Below are 20,309 nucleotides of genomic sequence, written 5' to 3'. Positions count from 1 at the left end.
ATAAGGTAGAATCATAAGTATTTCTTTAAATAAAAACATGATAGGATACTACATAAATAGACACTACATGTCTCTTAACAGCCTCCACAGAGGTGCAAAATTTCAAATCTGTAGCTCATTTCATTAAATTAGGTTTTATAGCAGTGTTCAAATAATAAATGTTCCGTTGAGCTAGGGAGGTTATTATAATGTAAGTGGTATGACAATAACTGCTTTAAAGTGTTGAGGAAATCTAGATAGACATTTTTGTGTATATAGAAAAAGACTGTCACAAAATTTGCTCTATATGTTTAAAAATATTTTTTCATTATTGGCTGAGTTTTAGAGAAGCCTAAAATTTGTGGGGCAGATAAAATTTTATTTGGTTTTGCGTTGAGCGTTAGTGAATATTTTTACATTGGTCTTAAGAGTAACTATAGTGACAATGAAAAATAGCAGAATAAATAAATTTGTGTTCAAACTGAATCCAATAATTTGAGATTTCAATGATTCAGTTATTTCAAAAGGCATTCATAGAGTACAAGTAAAAAGATAGGAAAGTCAATGTTAAAATTTAGTGATTAGATTTGATTTCAGAGGTTATTAAAACGGTTCTGATGATTTATTTTAATGAAAGACCTCAAAGAACAAAATGGAATGATCATTGGAGTGTTTTTAAATTAAGTTAATCTATTCCAATAAGAAAGAAGCTGGTACAATGTATACATGATACTGTTAATATCACTTACTAAAATTATTATTTTGTTCTGATTTTTTAGTACAAATGAAAACATAATACAAGTCATTAGAGATGGTGAACATGATGAAATAGGAGCCGAAAAGCTGAGAGGTCTGCTAAAAATTCTTCCTGAGCTTGATGAACTTGAAATGCTTCGTAACTTTGACGGGGACAAGACAAAACTTGGCAATGCTGAAAAATTTTTACTACAATTAATAGCAGTACCAAAGTAAGTACAAATATTGTTTATAAATATCACGTAGAATATTTAGAATAGTAATATAACATTTCATTCGTAAAAATTGTCTTTAACAAATTAATCATCTTAACAATTCATTCAGTTAATAAATATAAAGAAACAAACTCAAGCAACTAATTGTTGCATAATATTTAAATTTATTCAGTTAAAATGTTCCTTTATCATTGAAAACTAGTTAAATTAATTATGTGAGTTAATTACATTACATGTTTGGAATATCATACAAGTTGTATTAGTGGAACAAGCTTTTGCTAATACCCATTAAAAATATTATTGAAAATGAATCCATCTAAATCTTCAGAACAATTAAAGTTTTATCAAGAGAAGGCTACATTGTAATGGTCCAGGAGCTGAGGGCCAATCTGCATTGTATAAGTAACCAAACTGTATAAGTGGATTGAGAGTATGTTGCTCAAGGAGGCGTTTGCTGCCAACATGAGTTACCTGGAGCCCAGCATCAATGTAATAATTATGGTTTGTGTTTATTTGTAGTTACAAATTGCGGATTGAGAGTATGTTGCTCAAGGAGGAGTTTGCTGCCAACATGAGTTACCTGAAGCCCAGCATCAATGTAATAATTATGGTTTGTGTTTATTTGTAGTTACAAATTGCGGATTGAGAGTATGTTGCTCAAGGAGGAGTTTGCTGCCAACATGAGTTACCTGAAGCCCAGCATCAATGTAATAATTATGGGTTGTGTTTATTTGTAGTTACAAATTGCGGATTGAGAGTATGTTGCTCAAGGAGGAGTTTGCTGCCAACATGAGTTACCTGAAGCCCAGCATCAGTGTAATAATTATGGGTTGTGTTTATTTGTAGTTACAAATTGCAGATTGAGAGTATGTTGCTCAAGGAGGAGTTTGCTGCCAACATGAGTTACCTGGGGCCCAGTATCAGTCTAATAATTATGGTTTGTGTTTATTTGTAGTTACAAATTGCGGATTGAGAGTATGTTGCTCAAGGAGGAGTTTGCTGCCAATATGAGTTACCTGGAGCCCAGCATCAATGCCATGATTGTGGCAGGAGAAGGTACTGTATTTTGTTTAGTGTAAACAATAAAATAAAAGTTCCAATTGTTATTTGCATTTAATAATGAATATTCCAAAGATTTTTTACTTATAAAAAGACTCCTTACTGTGTAATAAGTTATAAATATAAATAATTTCTATTTTACAATCTAATTTAGGATGTTCTTTGTTTAATTTTCAAAATGTTTATTTGCCTAACATTGTAACTGATATAAAATAGTAGAATAGTAATAATTGTTATTATTACTAATACCCGTACCAGTTACTAAAATTATAGATTAGTTAGTATAATGTTACTAATAGATTGGTAGATGGGTACACACAAACTAAGAAAAACATAACATCAATAATAATTTCTATATACAGTATATTAATATAGTAGTAAGTAATATTATGTCTGCCATAACAAAAAATAGAATAACAATAATAGAAAATAAAAAAAGGTTATGGATAGTTGTAAGTCTTTACGCCAAAGCTTAGTATTATAATTTTATAATATTAGAATTGTTGCCTATGAAAGTACCAATCAACATTTATTGAAAATTATTCCTTCCAAGGATGGGTTTGTTGAAGAGCTTTCTATTTTAAATCGATGTTTGGGAGGGGTGGTGCTCTACAACTACTGTGCAACTACAAAAGATGGTTATTACAATAAAATTATTGCTACCTATTTGTTTGGCTCCCTAAGAGCATTGGTTGCCAAGTTCCTATTGCCCTGTAAGAATGTTTTATGTCATTTGTTTGTTTATTATTAGTAATGTTACTAATTATAAGTAATTAAGTATTACAAATACTTATATATAAGTAATAATTATTATTACTTCTAAATGCACCATAAGAGATTGAGTCGGAAATATGTTGAATAGGTGCAACCAATAATTTACATGAATGTTACTCATAAAATTACAGTAACAGCATGAGATGGTTGATGTTGTTATGATAAAAATTTACAAATTACTAATAGTTCAGCAACTTTGGCTTGATGCTGCTAGAAACATCTACTAAGTAAGTCTCACTACAGTGTGCTTTGTCCAAATTTATGGTTTATAATTTGTACTTATCAGTGTAAAAAGCACACACACACACACACACACACACACACACACACACACACACACACACACACACACACACACACACACACACACACACACACACACACACACACACACACACACACACACACACACACACACACACACACACACACACACACACACACACACACACACACACACACACACACACACAACACACCACACAGACAGAGGCTGACATGTGTATATTGTGTATTCTCTAGCATACACCATAAACATTTCTGACTATGTTAGCTGTCAGCTAATAGTGATTATTTAATACTATTGCATGAACGTTTCTGTTAACCTTTTTTACATTGTTTGATAGTAACTTTCTAATTTTGCAAGGCATATGAGTTTAATTGGTACTTTTATTTTTGGCAAAAACAGTATTTTGGCCGTCATTTTAAAAGGGTTAGAGACATGGGAAAATGTTTAATTTAAAAGTAAGTATTTTAAAGGTTAAAAAGAAAATCTGATTTTCTTTTTATAAATTTCAGATATAATACAGTCTATCTTTTTTAGTTCAAAATTTGGAGTAGAGGGTTGTACCCAACCATTTTAGTAATCCTGCATTGAGGGGTATTGTTTGAAAGGTATTTTTATGTAAAGTAATAAATTAAACTGAACCAAATGATAACAGCAACCCTAATTTGGGATGGGAACAAAAGAAAACATCCTAAGTTTAGATATTTTGGCTACTATTTTGAAGCTGTTCAAGACAGAGAGGCAAAACAATAAATTTGTATAATGTTTTGCTTAAATTAAGCTTTAAAATTATGTATCACGCAATCAAGGTTTACATTTTGAACTTTTATAGATTTTAACCCATGGCTTTCTTTTTCAGGAACAGCCTGTAAATTGAAGCAGTGAAAACTAATTTTATGAGATAACTGATATCTTATTTAGTGGGTTTAACTTTATTTGGTGGTTCTAGCTCTATATTTGGTGCTATTTGGTTGTTCTCCTTATGTGAATAGTGGGCAGGTGGTCTGTGATCCTCTGTATAAAATATAGGACTGCAAATTTCAACTAATTGAGATTGTTAGAGAGATTCTTAAGTTTCGACTTAATATTAGAAATGTTATATCACCAATTACCTCTCTAGTACAAGGAGAATAATGAGTGTTCTCTTCATTATACTCGTTATTATAGCATTTTGCAAATTTATTTTCAGATCTTATGACGAATAAACCTTTACAAGAAGTCCTGTACATGGTTCTAGTTGCTGGGAACTTCTTAAATGCGGTAAGACAAATAATATGTTTAAAATTCATTTTTAAGTGATACATACTGTTTAATAATTTTAAAAGTTACTATGATTAATTTTATTACAGACATATATTTTACTAAAATGTTATATAACTGAAAATATAGTTTAAACTGAGATTTATAAACAGAAAACCAAGTTTTAAGGAAATAATATCATGTTTCACAGGGTGGATATGCAGGAAATGCAGCAGGAGTAAAGCTCAGCTCACTACAGAAAGTTACAGATATCCGGGCCAACAAGCCCGGTATGAATCTCATCCACTATGTCGCACTGGTAAGATAAACATAGCAATCTGTTTGTTTTGTAGTTACTTCTTAAGCTAGAACTTCTGTCTCATCTTACTTTTTATATCTCTTTAACTTTATTGAACAAAGGCATTATTTTGTATTGATTCCATCTATAAACATTACTGATTTGCATTATCTTTATTTTACTGTTTGTCATGTAATTATTTTAATTCCATCTTATCCTTTTTAACAGCAATATTTCTATATTTTTGCTTCTTTGTATGTATTACCTTTATACCTTCTGTTTCCCAATCAAAAGTAAAGTTACAATATAGAGCCATTTTGATATTGATAATAACAAGATAATGTTTTCATTAAAGATAAATGTTCAATGAAAGTGTTATAGGTTGAACATTTATTAAAAGTCAATGTATAGATAAATATTCCATGAATAAATAAAATATGAGTGTTTGTTTGATTCCAGTTTTCTTTAAGATATCAAATAAAATGTTTCTTATAATAACAAGATACTAGATTATTATTGTGAAATGACTCTGTAAAGTTATGAAAAAAAACTGTTCATTTGTATTCACTAAACTATATGCAAAAGTGGTGGGCTTACTCAGAAAATCTCGGTGTGAATATTAAAATTTTGCTCAGCAAAACAAATTAATCCCATGCCATACTAGAGGAAATTTAAATCTAAATTGCCAATTACTAGGGTCATTTCACTTTTTCAAGTTACTTTGAAAAAGACTGAAAGTTTTAAACAGATGTTTATGATCTTTGAAGGAAACGATCTCAGTGAACTTCCAAATATAATTTTTTATGTACTGAACTGAACATTCTACACAGATATTTCACCTTTGAACATAATTTTGTTATTCATTTTGAATGAAAACGATTTCATTTTCTATAAATTTTAACTTTGTAATATTTTGAACTCATATTTTACTTATTTCACTGATTGAGAATCAATCTTACCTATTGCTCTCAATGCTTTTAATTATGCTCATTTTATAACTACAATTTAAGAATCATTCAGCAAAGCCGGAACTACATCCTCCCTAGTAAACTCTTGTCACTATTTAGTGAGGGAACTCCGTTTTGAAGTGTAAAGTATCTTAAGTTTATTTTTTATCCCTGCCTTTTGTTAATTCATCTTGTAATTTAATAAATGTTCATATTTCTTTGTCCCACACACATTGTATAACTTAGTAACCCTTCTATGCTATTTATTTTAATATCTTTTGGTATTAAGAGTCCAGTGGTATAACATTTGATATTTGAGAGTACAAAGTTTTGTTTGGATTGACTAAAAGTAATAATTATTATGTAAATATTTTAAAATTTCAAAATTATTATGAAAAACTTTCAACATACTGGATTGAATTTTTATATTGTTTGGTTCTCTTCTACAATTAAACATGAGTTTATTTATGATTAATTTTTCAGCAAGCGGAAAAGAAAAGAAAAGACTTACTAAAGTTTCCAGATGAAATGGGTGTTTTAGAAGAAGCCACAAAGTAAGTATGGTATTATTATTAAATAAGCAACACTAAAAATATTAATATACTCTCACCAAACTTCACAGTAAATAAAAATTGCACTTGTTTAATATTTGTCCTCCCTAAAAATATTGAAGAAACATTTCTTTATGTGTCTCGTAAAACTAAATTTACAGGGTTTAATCTGATTAATCATATATTTTTCTGCTCAGGACTACAGTCGAACAGCTACAAAATGAGATCAACACTCTTGATACAAGAATCAAGAAAATCAGGAAACAAATTGAGCTTCCATCCACAGAGAAAGAAATAAAAGCACAAATGTTGGAATTTCTACAAGTAAGTCATTGAACATTACAGCTTTGTTTCAGAAGGATTTTTACCTTAAAACATTTGGTCACTGGCTCTCACAAGCCAGCTGTACTTAATTTGGAAACTAGGTAGTTTTGAAGCATTGTCATTGAAATTCATACATAACACTGATTTAATATATTTTAATATTATTCTGAGATTTTCCAAATCGATTTTACTATTCCTGTTTTATTGTTATTGCCATTTGTTATCCTTTAATATGTATATCTGCATTAGTATAAAAAATACAGTCTTATATCCAGGTTTTAACATCTTCACTACGACATGATTCATGTAGCAACTTTAGGGCAATGTGCATCTATCACAGTTAATGTGTTAAACTATGATACAACTCTAGCTTCAGAATACATTGTTAATATTTTCACTGTGACACGAGTCATGCACCAACTTTAGGACAGCCGGAATAGCAATGTGTGTCCATCGCAGTCAATTTTTGAGTTCTGTGGAAATTTTTCACCACTTATTTGATTATAGATGGCTCAACAAGAAGTTGCAACACTACAGAGAGACCTAGGGGAACTTGAAAATGTAAGGAAAATGCTGTCAGAGTTCTTTTGTGAAGATCCTGGAACTTTCAAGATAGAGGAATGTTTCAAAATATTCCATGGGTTCTGCATAAAGTTCAGACAGGCAGTTGTGGAAAATGAGCGGCGGAGACTGCAAGAGGAGCAGGCAATGGTGCGCAGGCGACAGCGGGAAGAGCAGCTAGCTACTAAACGAAGGCTCTGTAAGCTACATCGTATCTAATTTTCTGTCAAAGTTGACTATTTTATAGTAGGTCTGACCATTATATAATTTTAACCCTTTTGTTCCCAACGACTTATTTTTAGACTTAATTTATTCGCAGATAAGTCATATGGTCTCAATAGTATTTTTAGGATGTTCACAAAATATATATATATATATATATATATATATGTATATAAAAATATATTTATGTATATGAGTACTCATACAGGACAGGTTTACAAAATATAGTAACTATCAACACTACAACATAACATTTGTTTAGTTTGTTTAGAATGATTAATGAGGTATCAGAAGAGATGGCTTGTAAAAGTATCCATTTATCAAAAAGATTCTTAACAAAAAGTAAAATATAGTTGCTGTGTATCAATTTGTGTATTTATTTAACATAAAAGCTTCTATTTTAATTTAAAACACTAACACATAAAGTGCTAGCTGTTTCAAAAGTGTTAATGTATGTATATTGCGATGTTTTTCATAGACTCAGACAAAGTAAATATATTTCATAAAATCAGGATCTGAATTAGGTCTATTTCAGTGGTATTTTTTAATAATTTAAACTGAAATATAAAAGCATTTTAAATTTTAGTATATGTTTTTAATTTATTTTTGTATTGTTCTAACCGCACAACTAATAAAGCAGTTTTTGTACATTTATTTCATCTCAGCTATTTTAACAAATAATTCAATGAAACTTTGGGTTCTAATTCATTTATTTTTATGTGTACTAATAATATATAAATTTTGCTTTGGGCCTAAAAAAGTTGTGCTTACTCTCAAAGATTGGGTCTCCAAAATAAAATCATATTTGTAACATTGTTTCTTGTAAAATAATGTTCATTGAGATACAAAATATATTGTATATAAATAATTTTATTTGGCAATATGTAATTGGTATTTGTAAAATAAATGTTTTAAAACATTTTGCCTAATATTGTCCACAACTGCTATTTTTATGGATGAGGATAAGTGTCAAGTCTAATTTCTGCACATTCAGCATTTGAAATTTAGAGAGTAGCATATGCGTGATTGTGTGAAAGTTTTTGTTCTTAATTTTGAAAAGGATTCTAAGAGCTAATATTATATAACTTCATACTACAACTTTTTACTTATTTTGTGTAGTGAGCAGTGGCCAACTATGTTCCAATGGATCAGAGTCTGAAGGCAATATCGTTGATTCTCTTCTGTATGATATCCGATCAGGATTTCCCATAAAGAAAGATATGGACAAAGAAATGAAGGTGAGACTACAGTGATGTTTACTCTGGTATAAATTACAGAATACTCCTTTAAATGTTCTATTAGTATAAAATTGGTAGTATTCACCATACAGTAACACTAATCTAGATGTTGTGTCCCTTTGGATGATTGAAGGCAATATGAATTTAGTGTGTTGTTTTCTTAATTATTAGGCTTATAAAGCAGTGTTATAACTATGATCAAGATTTTCTGGTTCAAACTATGTAAAAAATTCTTTGCAAAATTCAACAAATGTTAGACCAAAACTCATTTTTGGCTGAAGAGATTTTTCCTCAGTGATGGCAAATATTCAAAGATTTTCATTGTGATAGCAGTTTCAAGAAGCTGTTTGAATCAGAAAATCTGGATGTAGAGTGTTGCTGTTTAACTTTATTCATCCAAATCTCACATGTGGACTGGATGATGGACTACTTCACCCCACACAAAAATAGTGAAGATCATCTTGACTACATACAGAAGTCCATATAATACGGTACTCTGTACTCTCAATAAATCATACTGGTAAAATACAAACTTATAAAGATGTCGGTCCTTGAAGACAACCATGCCTATGAGGTATCAGTACCTCAAGGTTAAGTAGTACAGAAGACCTTATAATCCTAATTTGCCTCTCAATAAATTCCTTTTTCATTTCATTTCAAAGTTCAACAAGCACTCACTATAGTAAGCTGCATGTTGCACATTCCTGACCACATCAAAAGAATAGCTAAATAAATAAAAATTCTTTTATTTAAGAGCGTTTCTTATTTACAAACGATTTTCAGATTAAGTCTTGTCATAAATTACTATAGTTACAAGTGACATTAAAACTAACTTATCTTAAACTAATAGGCAAACTAAATAAAAACTGATAAACTATTTAAACACTTAAACAATTATTTAAAACTACAGTGGAGTCCCGCTAATCCGAACACGTGTAATCCGAACGTCGGTTAACCCAAACAGATCCAGGAGGAATAATTTATAACGATAATGAACAGTTATAGGAACTAATTACTTAAAAAATGAAAATGGGTGCATCGTTTCGTACATAAACAAAGAAAACTTTAATTAAATAGACATACAGTATTTTATTAAGACAAATTGTGTACGGTACAATACATAAATAATGAAGTTAAATACAGTACCAAATTGAAACTTATAGGTTAAGTATGAGTTAAATTACTGTATTAAGAAGTGAAATCAAACAAAAATTGGACGTACAGTACTGATATTATTATTGAGTACAATATTAATTGTTAAAAGACATAAGTTCAGTTATTGTCTTCTGTCGCATTGAAGAGAGTTTATTGGATGACTCACATTGCTTAACAATAGAACTCTCACACTAAATACGGTAAATGTGCTTAGTATTCGCAAACACGTTTATTTGTCAAGAAATACAATGCAACAGTCAGAAAACATGTTTTAATAAACAATGTTGATAATTCTATAACAAAATAGACCCATTCTCAAGTTTAAAACCGTATTTTTCTGTAATTCTGGCTAATCCGAACAATCACATAATCCGAATAGGACTCGGTCCCAATTAGGTCGGATTAACGGGACTCTACTGTACTTCAACTGTGTAAATTTGTTTTAACTTGACTTATAGGCTTTACAAGCTAGAACACATTTAATGTCTTCAGGAAGATTAAAGGGTAGGTTCAAAGTAGGTAAAGCTTTTCCAACCAGCTTCTAACTAACTCTGGGAAAGTGTAGCCTTCCATGTGGACAGACACATCTTTCAGCCACCTCTTCCTGGGAACGAAGTCTCTCACTCAGGTATTGCAACAATGCAACTCCTTTAGAGACAAGACTTTGTGGATCATGCAGCCAGTCTTGTCACAAACAGCCAGGGCCTAGCCTTGAAGCATCACCTGCACCCCATGGCATGAGAGATGTATGTATCTCTTGTTGTGGAGCTGTATGCATAACGAACACTTGTTGAGGTTAAACTTAAGGCTGTGAGCTAGGAATTTTCTTAATAAGATATGCCTATTTAGAAACTTTATACCTTTCTGTGCAGTCATTGTCACTTCCTTTGTCATCAACTTTATCTCATCTAGAGTTCATTCTTGCTTTGGGCCTTCCTGGGCACTGCACAGTTGAAGCTCTTTATTCAACTCTTGTTTCCTCTGTTGTAGATGAGGAGACTAGGCAGTGTTATAATGACTTCCGAAGAAGACGTTTCAGTATCTGGCTCACCTCTGCTTACTCGCAGGAGGTTTGGCTCTTTTTCTGGAGAAAATCCAATGAAAGAAGATGCCAACTATTCTCCAGGTTTGTATTTTTTTATCTATATAAAACTCTTATAATATTCCAATTTTACAATCAATATATTCTGAACCACAAATCAATATTATTATTACATAATTCTCCTAAAGGATGTATTGTTCTTGGTTATTAGTAAGGTGCACTATAAAGCTTCAAAATGAGAAAACACTCTGTCAATTGGTTATAAACAATAATGTAATAAGGATTTTGACTTTTATTGCTTCTCTTTCCCAAAAAATTAAAAATGTTTTTGATTTATCTTGCAGTTCATGATACTGCAAATAAACAACTGTTTTTCAATACATCAAATTGGTATATCTATAAAATGACGGTTTTTAGCTTTGTTTAACTCTGTAATAGACCCTTTTAAGTATAAATAAAGTATTTTCAATAGACTACCTCAGTTTGTTTCTTGAAACATTAAGCATAAAAAAGCAATATGGAGAATAATTGAAAACAATGAAACATGAATGCAATCAATTAACAAAGACTAATATCTGACACACTGTTGGTCAAACAACAACTGTTATTTATTAATTAAGAGAAGTACTTATAGATGTACAACAAAAGTTGTTCAACACATGAAGGACAGCCTGAGAATTCAGTACCAATTTATCAAGACGAAATTAAGAGTAGAATAGAAGCTTAGGGGAAGGACAGGAATTGAAGTTGACACACCGAACTGACATTACAAACTTCTGAGAACAAGAATCCACAAGGGGATGAAGAGACTTAGCTACTTGGGTTACTGGGCATGGCCAGGACTTCATACTTTTTGCACATTCTTGACACAAAAATTTAAATGGTTGAGAAATTGAGTAATGTAATAACAATGAAGGAAGTTTAAGAGAAGCTAATTATTTTATTATGAGGCAGTTTAAGAACTGCTAAGAAATCTGTGGGTTTAAAGACCCACAATACTCAACCTTCTGCAGTAAGTAACAAATAAATACAGGGGAAAGATTTCATGCAAGTCTGGAAGATTTAATATTTGTATTATTCATTCTGTAAATTTTCCAATTAAAACTCTTATAATAATATTTCAGAATATATTGCAAAATTAATCCTCAGACCTTCTAAAACTGTCAATATTTTTGAAATATACCTTTTGTTCATATGAAAAATTCCTGGATATAATATTTATATATTATAGTTTTTATTCATTATAAAAACAAAATTTTATTACCTACGAAAGTTACGACTGTGTAGTATTTTCAAATTAATCTAAAAGCTAAATATTTTGCAGATGTCACTCCAACAGGGAGTTTGAGAAGACGGAGAAGTCGAGTTCCCTCAGAAGAAGATGAGTCTACACTTATGGAGTTTCTTCAAGCTTCTGGTCAAAATGCAAATAGGGAACGAAAGTCATGGGGTAGTTTAGGTTAGTAAACCTAGAGTAGCTGTTGTATTACTATTCTTATTTTAAACGCTTTGTATATGTTTCTAAATCAATAATTTAATTCTCCATACATCTTCTTGAATATTTCAATGCCAAATCTGATTCTACTGTCAAATATGCTGACTGTTTTTTTTTTAAAAAGGAGTAGCTAGAGTTCCATACTCTTGTTGGTGATTTATGATGGTTTATCATAGAAGGTATAACTGTTCTATTTATGTGGTTATGATTAATAACCTTTTCATATTCTTTCCCATAATTATGTTTTGTATATAAAACTTATATTTTATATTTTTAAACACAAATAATTTAATCAAATACTATTATACATGTCATAATGTTTCATGAATGGAACATTATGATACTTAGAACTTTGCAATTAAAAAACACATGTACAGTATTTCATTATATAGTTGAATATTGAGGCTTGATCGTAAAAATGCTATTATGAATTTCTTAAATATAATAATTTTATTATAGCAATGGTATCTTATTATTAATCTCTGAAAGGTTTTCATATTACTATATTATGTTTAACCGAAAAACAACACATTATTTGAATTTTACCATTTTAAATACCAGTATGTCCAGTGCATTTAAACATTAACATTTCTTGGCTATTCAAAACTTTTCAATTTTTCAAAGTGAGTGTTGGCATTTTTTATAACTTTAAAATATCCAGTTTAATAAAACATTAACACTAAATCAGTTAATTATCTTAATGAAAGGAAAATTTTCAACTCCCTTGCAACCTTGGTCCATCTTCAAGTTCTATTCTTTTAAGTTAAGTAGACATTACCTTGACTCAGTTAAGAGAAAGCTCAATTTTTTATGTATAGTATATGTTATGGATGCTTTAGATCGATCCTGGGCTCGCCGAGCACGTGGTGGTGGTCGCAAGAGACCTGATCTTTTGAGTGCCGACTTCTCTGGTGACAGAGAGCGTCCAAACTCTCCCTCCCCTCTTGCTGAAAACAAGACCATCCTGCCAGCCACAGATGAGGAAGAAGCCAAACCAAGGTATTTAATGCTTTATAATAAGCTCTTTTTATAATCTGCATTCTGTTACTAATGGATGACTATGGAAGTTAAGGAGATGGGAGGAGAGGATTGTAGCTCTGCATCATAATCTATTATTAAACCTTTTGTAGCTATTGAGTAAACCATCAGAACATTTACTATGCTACTATTTGACATTACTCCCACTGAAAGATTTAATATTTGAAAATCTACAGATATATGTTTACTTACCACTGAGACATGTGGTATATGCTAATGGTAAAGAGATTACAATTATTAAAATTCACACTTTACATTATACAGTGTCTTTAATATGTGTTTTAAAATATTGTAATCATTTCAAATTGTTTACATTTCTCTGAACTTTTTAACACCTTTAGCTGGTATTGCAGGGCTTGGAGACAGAAAATAGAAGCTTGGCTACAAGAAAATGAAAAGGAGGAAAAACAAACAGAAGACTTGCATCGAAGAGCACGAAGGCTACAGTCCAATCGTCGTTCCTTTGAGGGTGACTCTGGTATAGTCTACTTTATTCATTTACATATTTATAAATATGTTTACTTACAGATTTTTGTCCAAAATTATAAAAATATTGCAGTTCTTTTGTAACTATTAAATTGCTTTGGTTGGATTGTTTATGATATAAAAATAAGATTGCAATTTTCATGCAAAAATAATTGTTATAATAAAACAAACAAACAAAAATTCTTACATTTCTTGAATGCCACCTTAAGTTCTTTCAGTTGAAATTTACTAATTCTTTGAACAAATGTGTATGTGTAATTATTTCAGAAAGATGTAACAATATCTACATTAATTGCTACTATTTAAAATACAAGGTGTATTTGTTAGTTTGAAAATAGTATTATTATTATAGTTATATTGTTATTTGTTATTGATAGTATATTTTATTGTTATTGATGTAATATGTGTGTGCCTGAAGCCTATCTGTAACTAAACTAAATGTTACTGTTCTGTTGTAGAGAGTGAAAGGTCACTGACTCTTGACACCTTGCCCGAGGGTAAGCTTGCACAGGGAGCTGGTCAATACAAACGTGTTTATTCAGATTGGAAACCAACTGTAGACAAAACAGATGTTGTAGGAACGATGGAAGCCATTGCTGGTAAGTTTATAATCATTATAATATTGTCTGTGTTATCTTCATTTTAAGGAATTAAAAAGATCTTTAAATAACCAATAGCAAGCTTACATATCTTAAATTGAATATAATAACCAAACACTATTATCTCTTATTGGTAGGATGGCTGGTTTATACTCATTCAGTAGCAAACATCATGTTCAATTTCCACTTTCTTTTAGGAAAGTAATGTATTCAATTTTAAGCACCTAATAATATGAGTTACAGTATGTGGTCTCTTTACCGCGTTTGAATCAATAGGCCTTTAGCTTAACTGTTGCCTTCATAGGAAATGAGTCACATCTAAACAGAAATAGACACAAATTTAGCTATGAATCTACTAAGACATGAACAATCATGGGGGAGGAGGAGAAACAATAAGCCACTCAAATGAAATACATGAAGAAATTGTGGTACATAGAAAAAAGAGGTTTGACAATCGACAGAATATTTAATAAAAGTGGTGTGATTATGTGTTCAAAAATCAGTTAAAAACACAGAAGAAAAAAAATTATATATCTCACTTTATTACAGTTAATTATAGTAAAACCTATGTGTGTAGATTCAAGTTTATGTGTAAAATATTAATAGTGCAGTTTAAATGATATTTGTTCTGATTTCATTGTATATTCAATAAAGACATTTTGTTTTTATAATACTATTTTAGTTGGTTTTCTCCAACTCAGAACTCTCATTCGCAACTTATGCCCTTATTGCGTAGAAATGAAATTCTTCTCAAATAAAATATAGCTTGTTGATAATATTTGTCAGCCTAGAGATTGTAGAATAGTAATTTTCATTTTAACCCTCATCTGGCCAAACTTTGGACATCAGTTAAGACAAGAATATACAACAACAATCAGTTACCTCACCTTCCTTTTATATACTTCTATCAATTGTATTCTGTTATCATTTCATTATTTTTTTAAATTAAACCATAAAAAGGAATACAAATTCTACTAAATTATAATTTATTCATCTTGGTTGTGATTTGAATTATAAACATTTATTGTAACAGCTGTGACTACAATATTCAAAAACTTTTTAACACGTTCACGACGATATGTACTCTCGGGTACACACGATCTTTCACAACTGCCATCGTGTACCCAGTCGGGTACACACCAGGCTTTCCTAAGGCTCCTTTCGGTGTTGTGCGTCCAGTGGGATATATATGTATATATTGCTATGCATTTCATTATTGCATTTTTATAGTTTGTCTGTCTTGGTGATTTGTTAAATTTGATCACGCATTTAATTAAATACCTTATACTATGTACCACCTCAGACACATGATTGCTCAATGTTTTAGGTAAATGAATTTTTTAGGTATCCCTTAGGGTACATGGAGAGACATTGAAAAAAAAAAACATAGAAATAATTTTTCTTTGTAAACTTTTGAAGCGTATATACTTTTTTCTATTCAGGTTATGTAATGTATTTCTATTATCTAATTATGTGTATAGGTGCTGAAAGTCAAGTGAAAGACAAATCTGCATGGAGGAAGTCCAACTTAAATGTGGCAAGTTCAGGAGAGGAGTCAGAGACTGATCAGAGGCGACTGCGTCGTCTGCGGTCACGCAACAGTCTGGATGGTCTACCCTCATCTACACTACAGGTAAGTTAATCACTGCTGTTTTCATGCCATTTCTACTGTCTATATTTGATGTTTATTTTTATCTGTTAATGTAAATGTTCTTTTTTACCTGCTAGTGGATTCACATGATAGATGTAAAATATTTTTCTATTCTGTGTGTATTTCATCTTTATGTCAATTATTACAGTGGTAAAATTGTTGGAATGTCAATCTATGATCTTGAAATAGACTGTTCAAGATTTACCCTGTAGATTACATGCTAATGCATAGTATCTAACATTATAGTTATCAAGAATCACTACTTTATCCATAACTGTACAATATGTTACTATATCTGCAGGAAACTATTAATGATTAATAATAAGTGATGTGATTATTGTAAATAAGTGAAGGTAAGTTGCAGGTATATGGAGCCTGTGTAGAACACCTGATATTGGTTTAAGTGTTCTGTCAAACCTGTGTGATAAGTACTAGATGAAGTAACATAAACAGTTTTAGATAGTGTAATATTTAACATAAGCATCAATTCATTTATTACGATGATTACAATTTAATGTGTGAGTATTATTATTAACAATAATAAAGAAAAAACTCCAATAATATATAAAAATAACATTACCTCTCCTACTTGCCAACAATAAAATTAGAATCTAACCAAAGTGTTTTGTTTTACGGTATTAAACCATACCAATTCAAATAATATGTTTCTAATAAACTATCATAAACAAATACTAAATAAAACAAATACTAATTCAAAGAAATGTTACTGTTCAATTTTAATTCAATATAAAATTTAATCCATAGTTAGTACTGACCAGCATGTTAATACTTGTTAGTTTTGATACAGGTAAAAATGAAAATGTTGAACAAGTGTTGCTTACCAATTAAATCCTTAGATTCTTAGCTAAAAGATAATATTATATTTATTATCTGACAGATTTCTCCATAAAATAGTTATTTTATATGTTTTATAAAGTATTTGTAAGCAAATTTATAGAGTTATATAAGTTAAAGTTTGTTTCTAGGTATTTTTATTATAAAGTACAACAAAATATATTACTTATCCAGTAAAACATACATGTTTAATACTTTTATGGCAACATACATTGGGATAGTATATAAAAACACTATAAAATTAAACAAAATAAAGTCTTGTATTTTTTTATCAATTCAGTTTTTTCCAAAATATTTTCATAAAATGTTTTACAATTTCTTAGCTACAGATATATTTGCATCTTTTTGGTTACCTTGATTCATACTAAAAAAGATTTTGGTAGAAACTTGAGAACTCAAAAGTTGTAGTTTTACAACAAAGTTTCATAATGATAACTAGCTATTGCAATAAAACCATTATCTAGATAACTAGTTATTGGTTTGGTGAGGTAATTTTATTTCCTTTTAGAGCAAGAAGTGTGTACTTTCATACTATAAAAATCATAATTTAGAGCAAAAACAACATGGCCTTAAAGCTTAATTTATATTAAAGAAGAATTTGCATATAAGCTATAATAGGTCTTCCCATTGTGAGTGTGTGTGAGTGTGTGTGTGTTCAGTTCGTTAAATACATCTCAAATGTAAGTAATTTAATTTTTTATATAATAATTGTTTTATTTATTTTAACAGGCAATTACAGAAGAAGAGAAACGGAAAGGTATCATCAATAGCCTTGGTCAAATGCCTGATGAGATGACGCTCACAATGTACATTCGTAAACCTAGTGAAACACCTACTCCTTCTACTCCAGACAAAAATAAACTTCGACAAAAGTTCAGTCCTCTTTTATCAAGGAGAGTACCATTATCACCTTCTGAAAATAATGAAGAACAAAACTTACCACCATTTGCACCTCGGAGGTTGAGAAAAAGTTCTATCGATATTGGTGTGACAGATCGTGTAGAAATAGATTCAGACAACATAGAAACTCCACCAGCCACAAGAAAACTTGGGAGTGCAAAATCAGGTAGTGGAGAAGTAACCTCAGATGGAACATTGAGCAGAAGTCAGTCTAATGAAGATGCCAAAGTTGAAGAAGAAGAAATGGGTGATGGTCAGTTTAATAGATTCTCATCTACACGGAGAACGAGGAGGTATAGGAAAAACTAATGAAGAGGACCCAGTTAGAAGAACAGAGGTTGTTTCTCCTGAGTTGATTCCTGATAAACAAATAATTAGACCAGCAACTTTGCAAGTACAGTCTTATCCAGTCACATCACAAGCTCCTCAGGACACTGAATCACGTTTGAAAAAGTGGCAAGATCGACTTAAGTACAGAGGAAATGAAATTAAAATGGAAGAAGAAGCCATTGGTAATATTATAAAGTCTGGCGAAGAACTTCAAAATTTGGGCAAATCTTCTACTCTGCCAAGAACACTACGGCACAGGTCAAGTATCTCTAGGACAGATGTAATAGAGGCTTTGAAACCTTTTAAGAATAATAGTGAAACTCCACAGCCAACAACTGATATTTCCCTGGAATCTGCACCCAAAGAGATGAACTCACATACTCTGCCACGGTCCATCAGACATAGAAGCAACATAGAACCAAGTGATGTTTCCCAGGCTATTAGAAAGTATGGTTTCCAGCAAGATAAATTCCCTGTGTCTCAAACCAATTCTCCTAATAATCCTGGTGTAATAAGTGCAGACAAACATGGAAAATTCAGTGCAAGTAGTGTTACAAATTTACCTGCTTCAAAAACAACCAGTCAAGAGAGTAATAACAATAGAGCATCTGCTCAGCTTAAAAATGAGTTCATTCCAGAGATAAGAGTTCAAGCATCAACACCATTTAAGCAAAGAGCGGAACATGAATTGAATGATGAAGGTTTTGAGGAAACCCAAAGCCTTGTTTCAGAAACACCAAGTCAAGGGACATCATCTGGTTGTAATTATGAGGGAGACAGTACAGATGCACCAAAACATGCAGGAACAAAACTTTCAAGGGCAGATAGTAGTGGCAGTGGAGAAACAAGTTTGAAAACAAATAAAAGTAAAATCTCAAGAACTTCATCTCTGAGATTGCCTGAAAGACGAAGTATTATTCCTAGAAGCTCAAGCTTAAGAAAAACAGATTCACAAGCTAGTCTTTCAGGAGGAGCAGCAATTAAAAGGTCTGATACTCAATCAAGTTTAACAAAACAAATAAGTAAGAGTGTTCCTAAAATTTCTGATTCAAGAAAACCTTTAAGTCAGATACCAACAACTCAGACATCTGAATCAAAAGCAGAATCTTCTCTTAGGAAAAGTTCTTCTAGTCCCTACAGGAGGCAAGCTACTTTGGAAAGAACCCCACCCAAGCTAACTCCAAGTAGTAAATCTATATCAAACAGTACACCCATGAAAAAGAAAGTGGAGCGGTCCAATTCAAGAAGTAGTTTACGCAGCTCACGGAGTTCTCTAAACAGTGCAACATCAGTGAGCACTGTTCGAAATATCAGACCAGTTCCAGGTATTGGAAACTACACAAGTGCAATCAAAACACTAACATCAGATTTGAGAAAATCTAATTCTTTGAAAAAACCTTTGGCTCCAGTTCAACTGAGAAGTAAAACGCCTGTGCCCGCCAGTAGAAGCAGTAGTAGTGGCAGCAGTATCGGGCCCACAACACGTCAAAGACAGGTCACATCAGGTCTGAGCACAAGTTTCAAGGAAAATAACGCTTCTGTTGTACCTGCCAGTCGCAGTAGCAGTAGTGGCAGCAGCATCGGACCAGGCCGGAGAGTTACCAATAGTTTCATGAGGCCTACAGCATCCAGTGCGGCTAAAGATTCTATTGATACTCCCAGAATCAAACCATTGTTCCGCCAAAGTATTAAATAGAAGATAATAATGTTGCAAATCAGGTTGTTTTTAGAGTTTAGTTATATCAAACAGACAATTTTAAAATTGTGACAGACAAATATGTTGTGTTTTGTAAGTAATTAATTTTATTTGTGCTGTAAACTTATAGGTATTATAACATACTATAGTTATTTTTATATTTTAGTACTTTGTTTACGAGTTTTCTTTATAAATGAAACAGTGAAGATGTGATAATATTAGTTGTTAATTTGTATGTTACTGAAGTCATTAAAGATCAAACAAATGAATTCTTGATGAAACTTTGTTTTTTTTTCAATTAGTATCCTTTCAAACTTGTTTCAAGCTTATTTAATAGAGTACTATTTTAACATTTTGATGATTTTTAGATCATAATTATCATACAGAAATAGACATATACATTAGTAGATATAAGCTTTTAACGGTAAATGATGCCGTAAATATGTAAACGATAAAACTTTTGCCATGCATTAGAACAGTTAAAAGCTTACATATACAATCCGCCTTGGCCGATTTTTGTGTTTTAGGTGTCAAAATATTTCTAACTAGATGTAGGAACTTTTCGTATTCTTTAAAAATGTTCATAATATTACTATGTTTTACGCTATTAAGC

General features: G+C 31.1%; 1 protein-coding gene across 1 annotated transcript in view; it reads left to right on the top strand.

The window, feature by feature from the left end:
• LOC124360594 (formin-J) overlaps nucleotides 1-19,977 on the top strand; it is a 118,152-nt gene extending 98,175 nt beyond the window's left edge. The window contains 16 exon segments of the mRNA XM_046814340.1: nucleotides 759-947; nucleotides 1,906-2,006; nucleotides 4,259-4,329; nucleotides 4,520-4,627; nucleotides 6,037-6,107; nucleotides 6,302-6,428; nucleotides 6,936-7,188; nucleotides 8,331-8,449; nucleotides 10,595-10,730; nucleotides 11,971-12,105; nucleotides 12,981-13,140; nucleotides 13,533-13,657; nucleotides 14,124-14,264; nucleotides 15,746-15,897; nucleotides 17,500-17,970; nucleotides 17,972-19,977. Of these exon segments, the coding sequence (XP_046670296.1) occupies nucleotides 759-947; nucleotides 1,906-2,006; nucleotides 4,259-4,329; nucleotides 4,520-4,627; nucleotides 6,037-6,107; nucleotides 6,302-6,428; nucleotides 6,936-7,188; nucleotides 8,331-8,449; nucleotides 10,595-10,730; nucleotides 11,971-12,105; nucleotides 12,981-13,140; nucleotides 13,533-13,657; nucleotides 14,124-14,264; nucleotides 15,746-15,897; nucleotides 17,500-17,970; nucleotides 17,972-19,696 (4,084 nt within the window). The 3' untranslated portion in view covers nucleotides 19,697-19,977.
• The last annotated feature ends 332 nt before the right edge of the window (nucleotides 19,978-20,309 follow it).

The sequence above is a fragment of the Homalodisca vitripennis genome, chromosome 4, assembly GCF_021130785.1.
Source record: "Homalodisca vitripennis isolate AUS2020 chromosome 4, UT_GWSS_2.1, whole genome shotgun sequence".
NCBI classification, from domain to species: domain Eukaryota; kingdom Metazoa; phylum Arthropoda; class Insecta; order Hemiptera; family Cicadellidae; genus Homalodisca; species Homalodisca vitripennis.
This window is presented reverse-complemented; position numbering and strand designations above follow the sequence as displayed.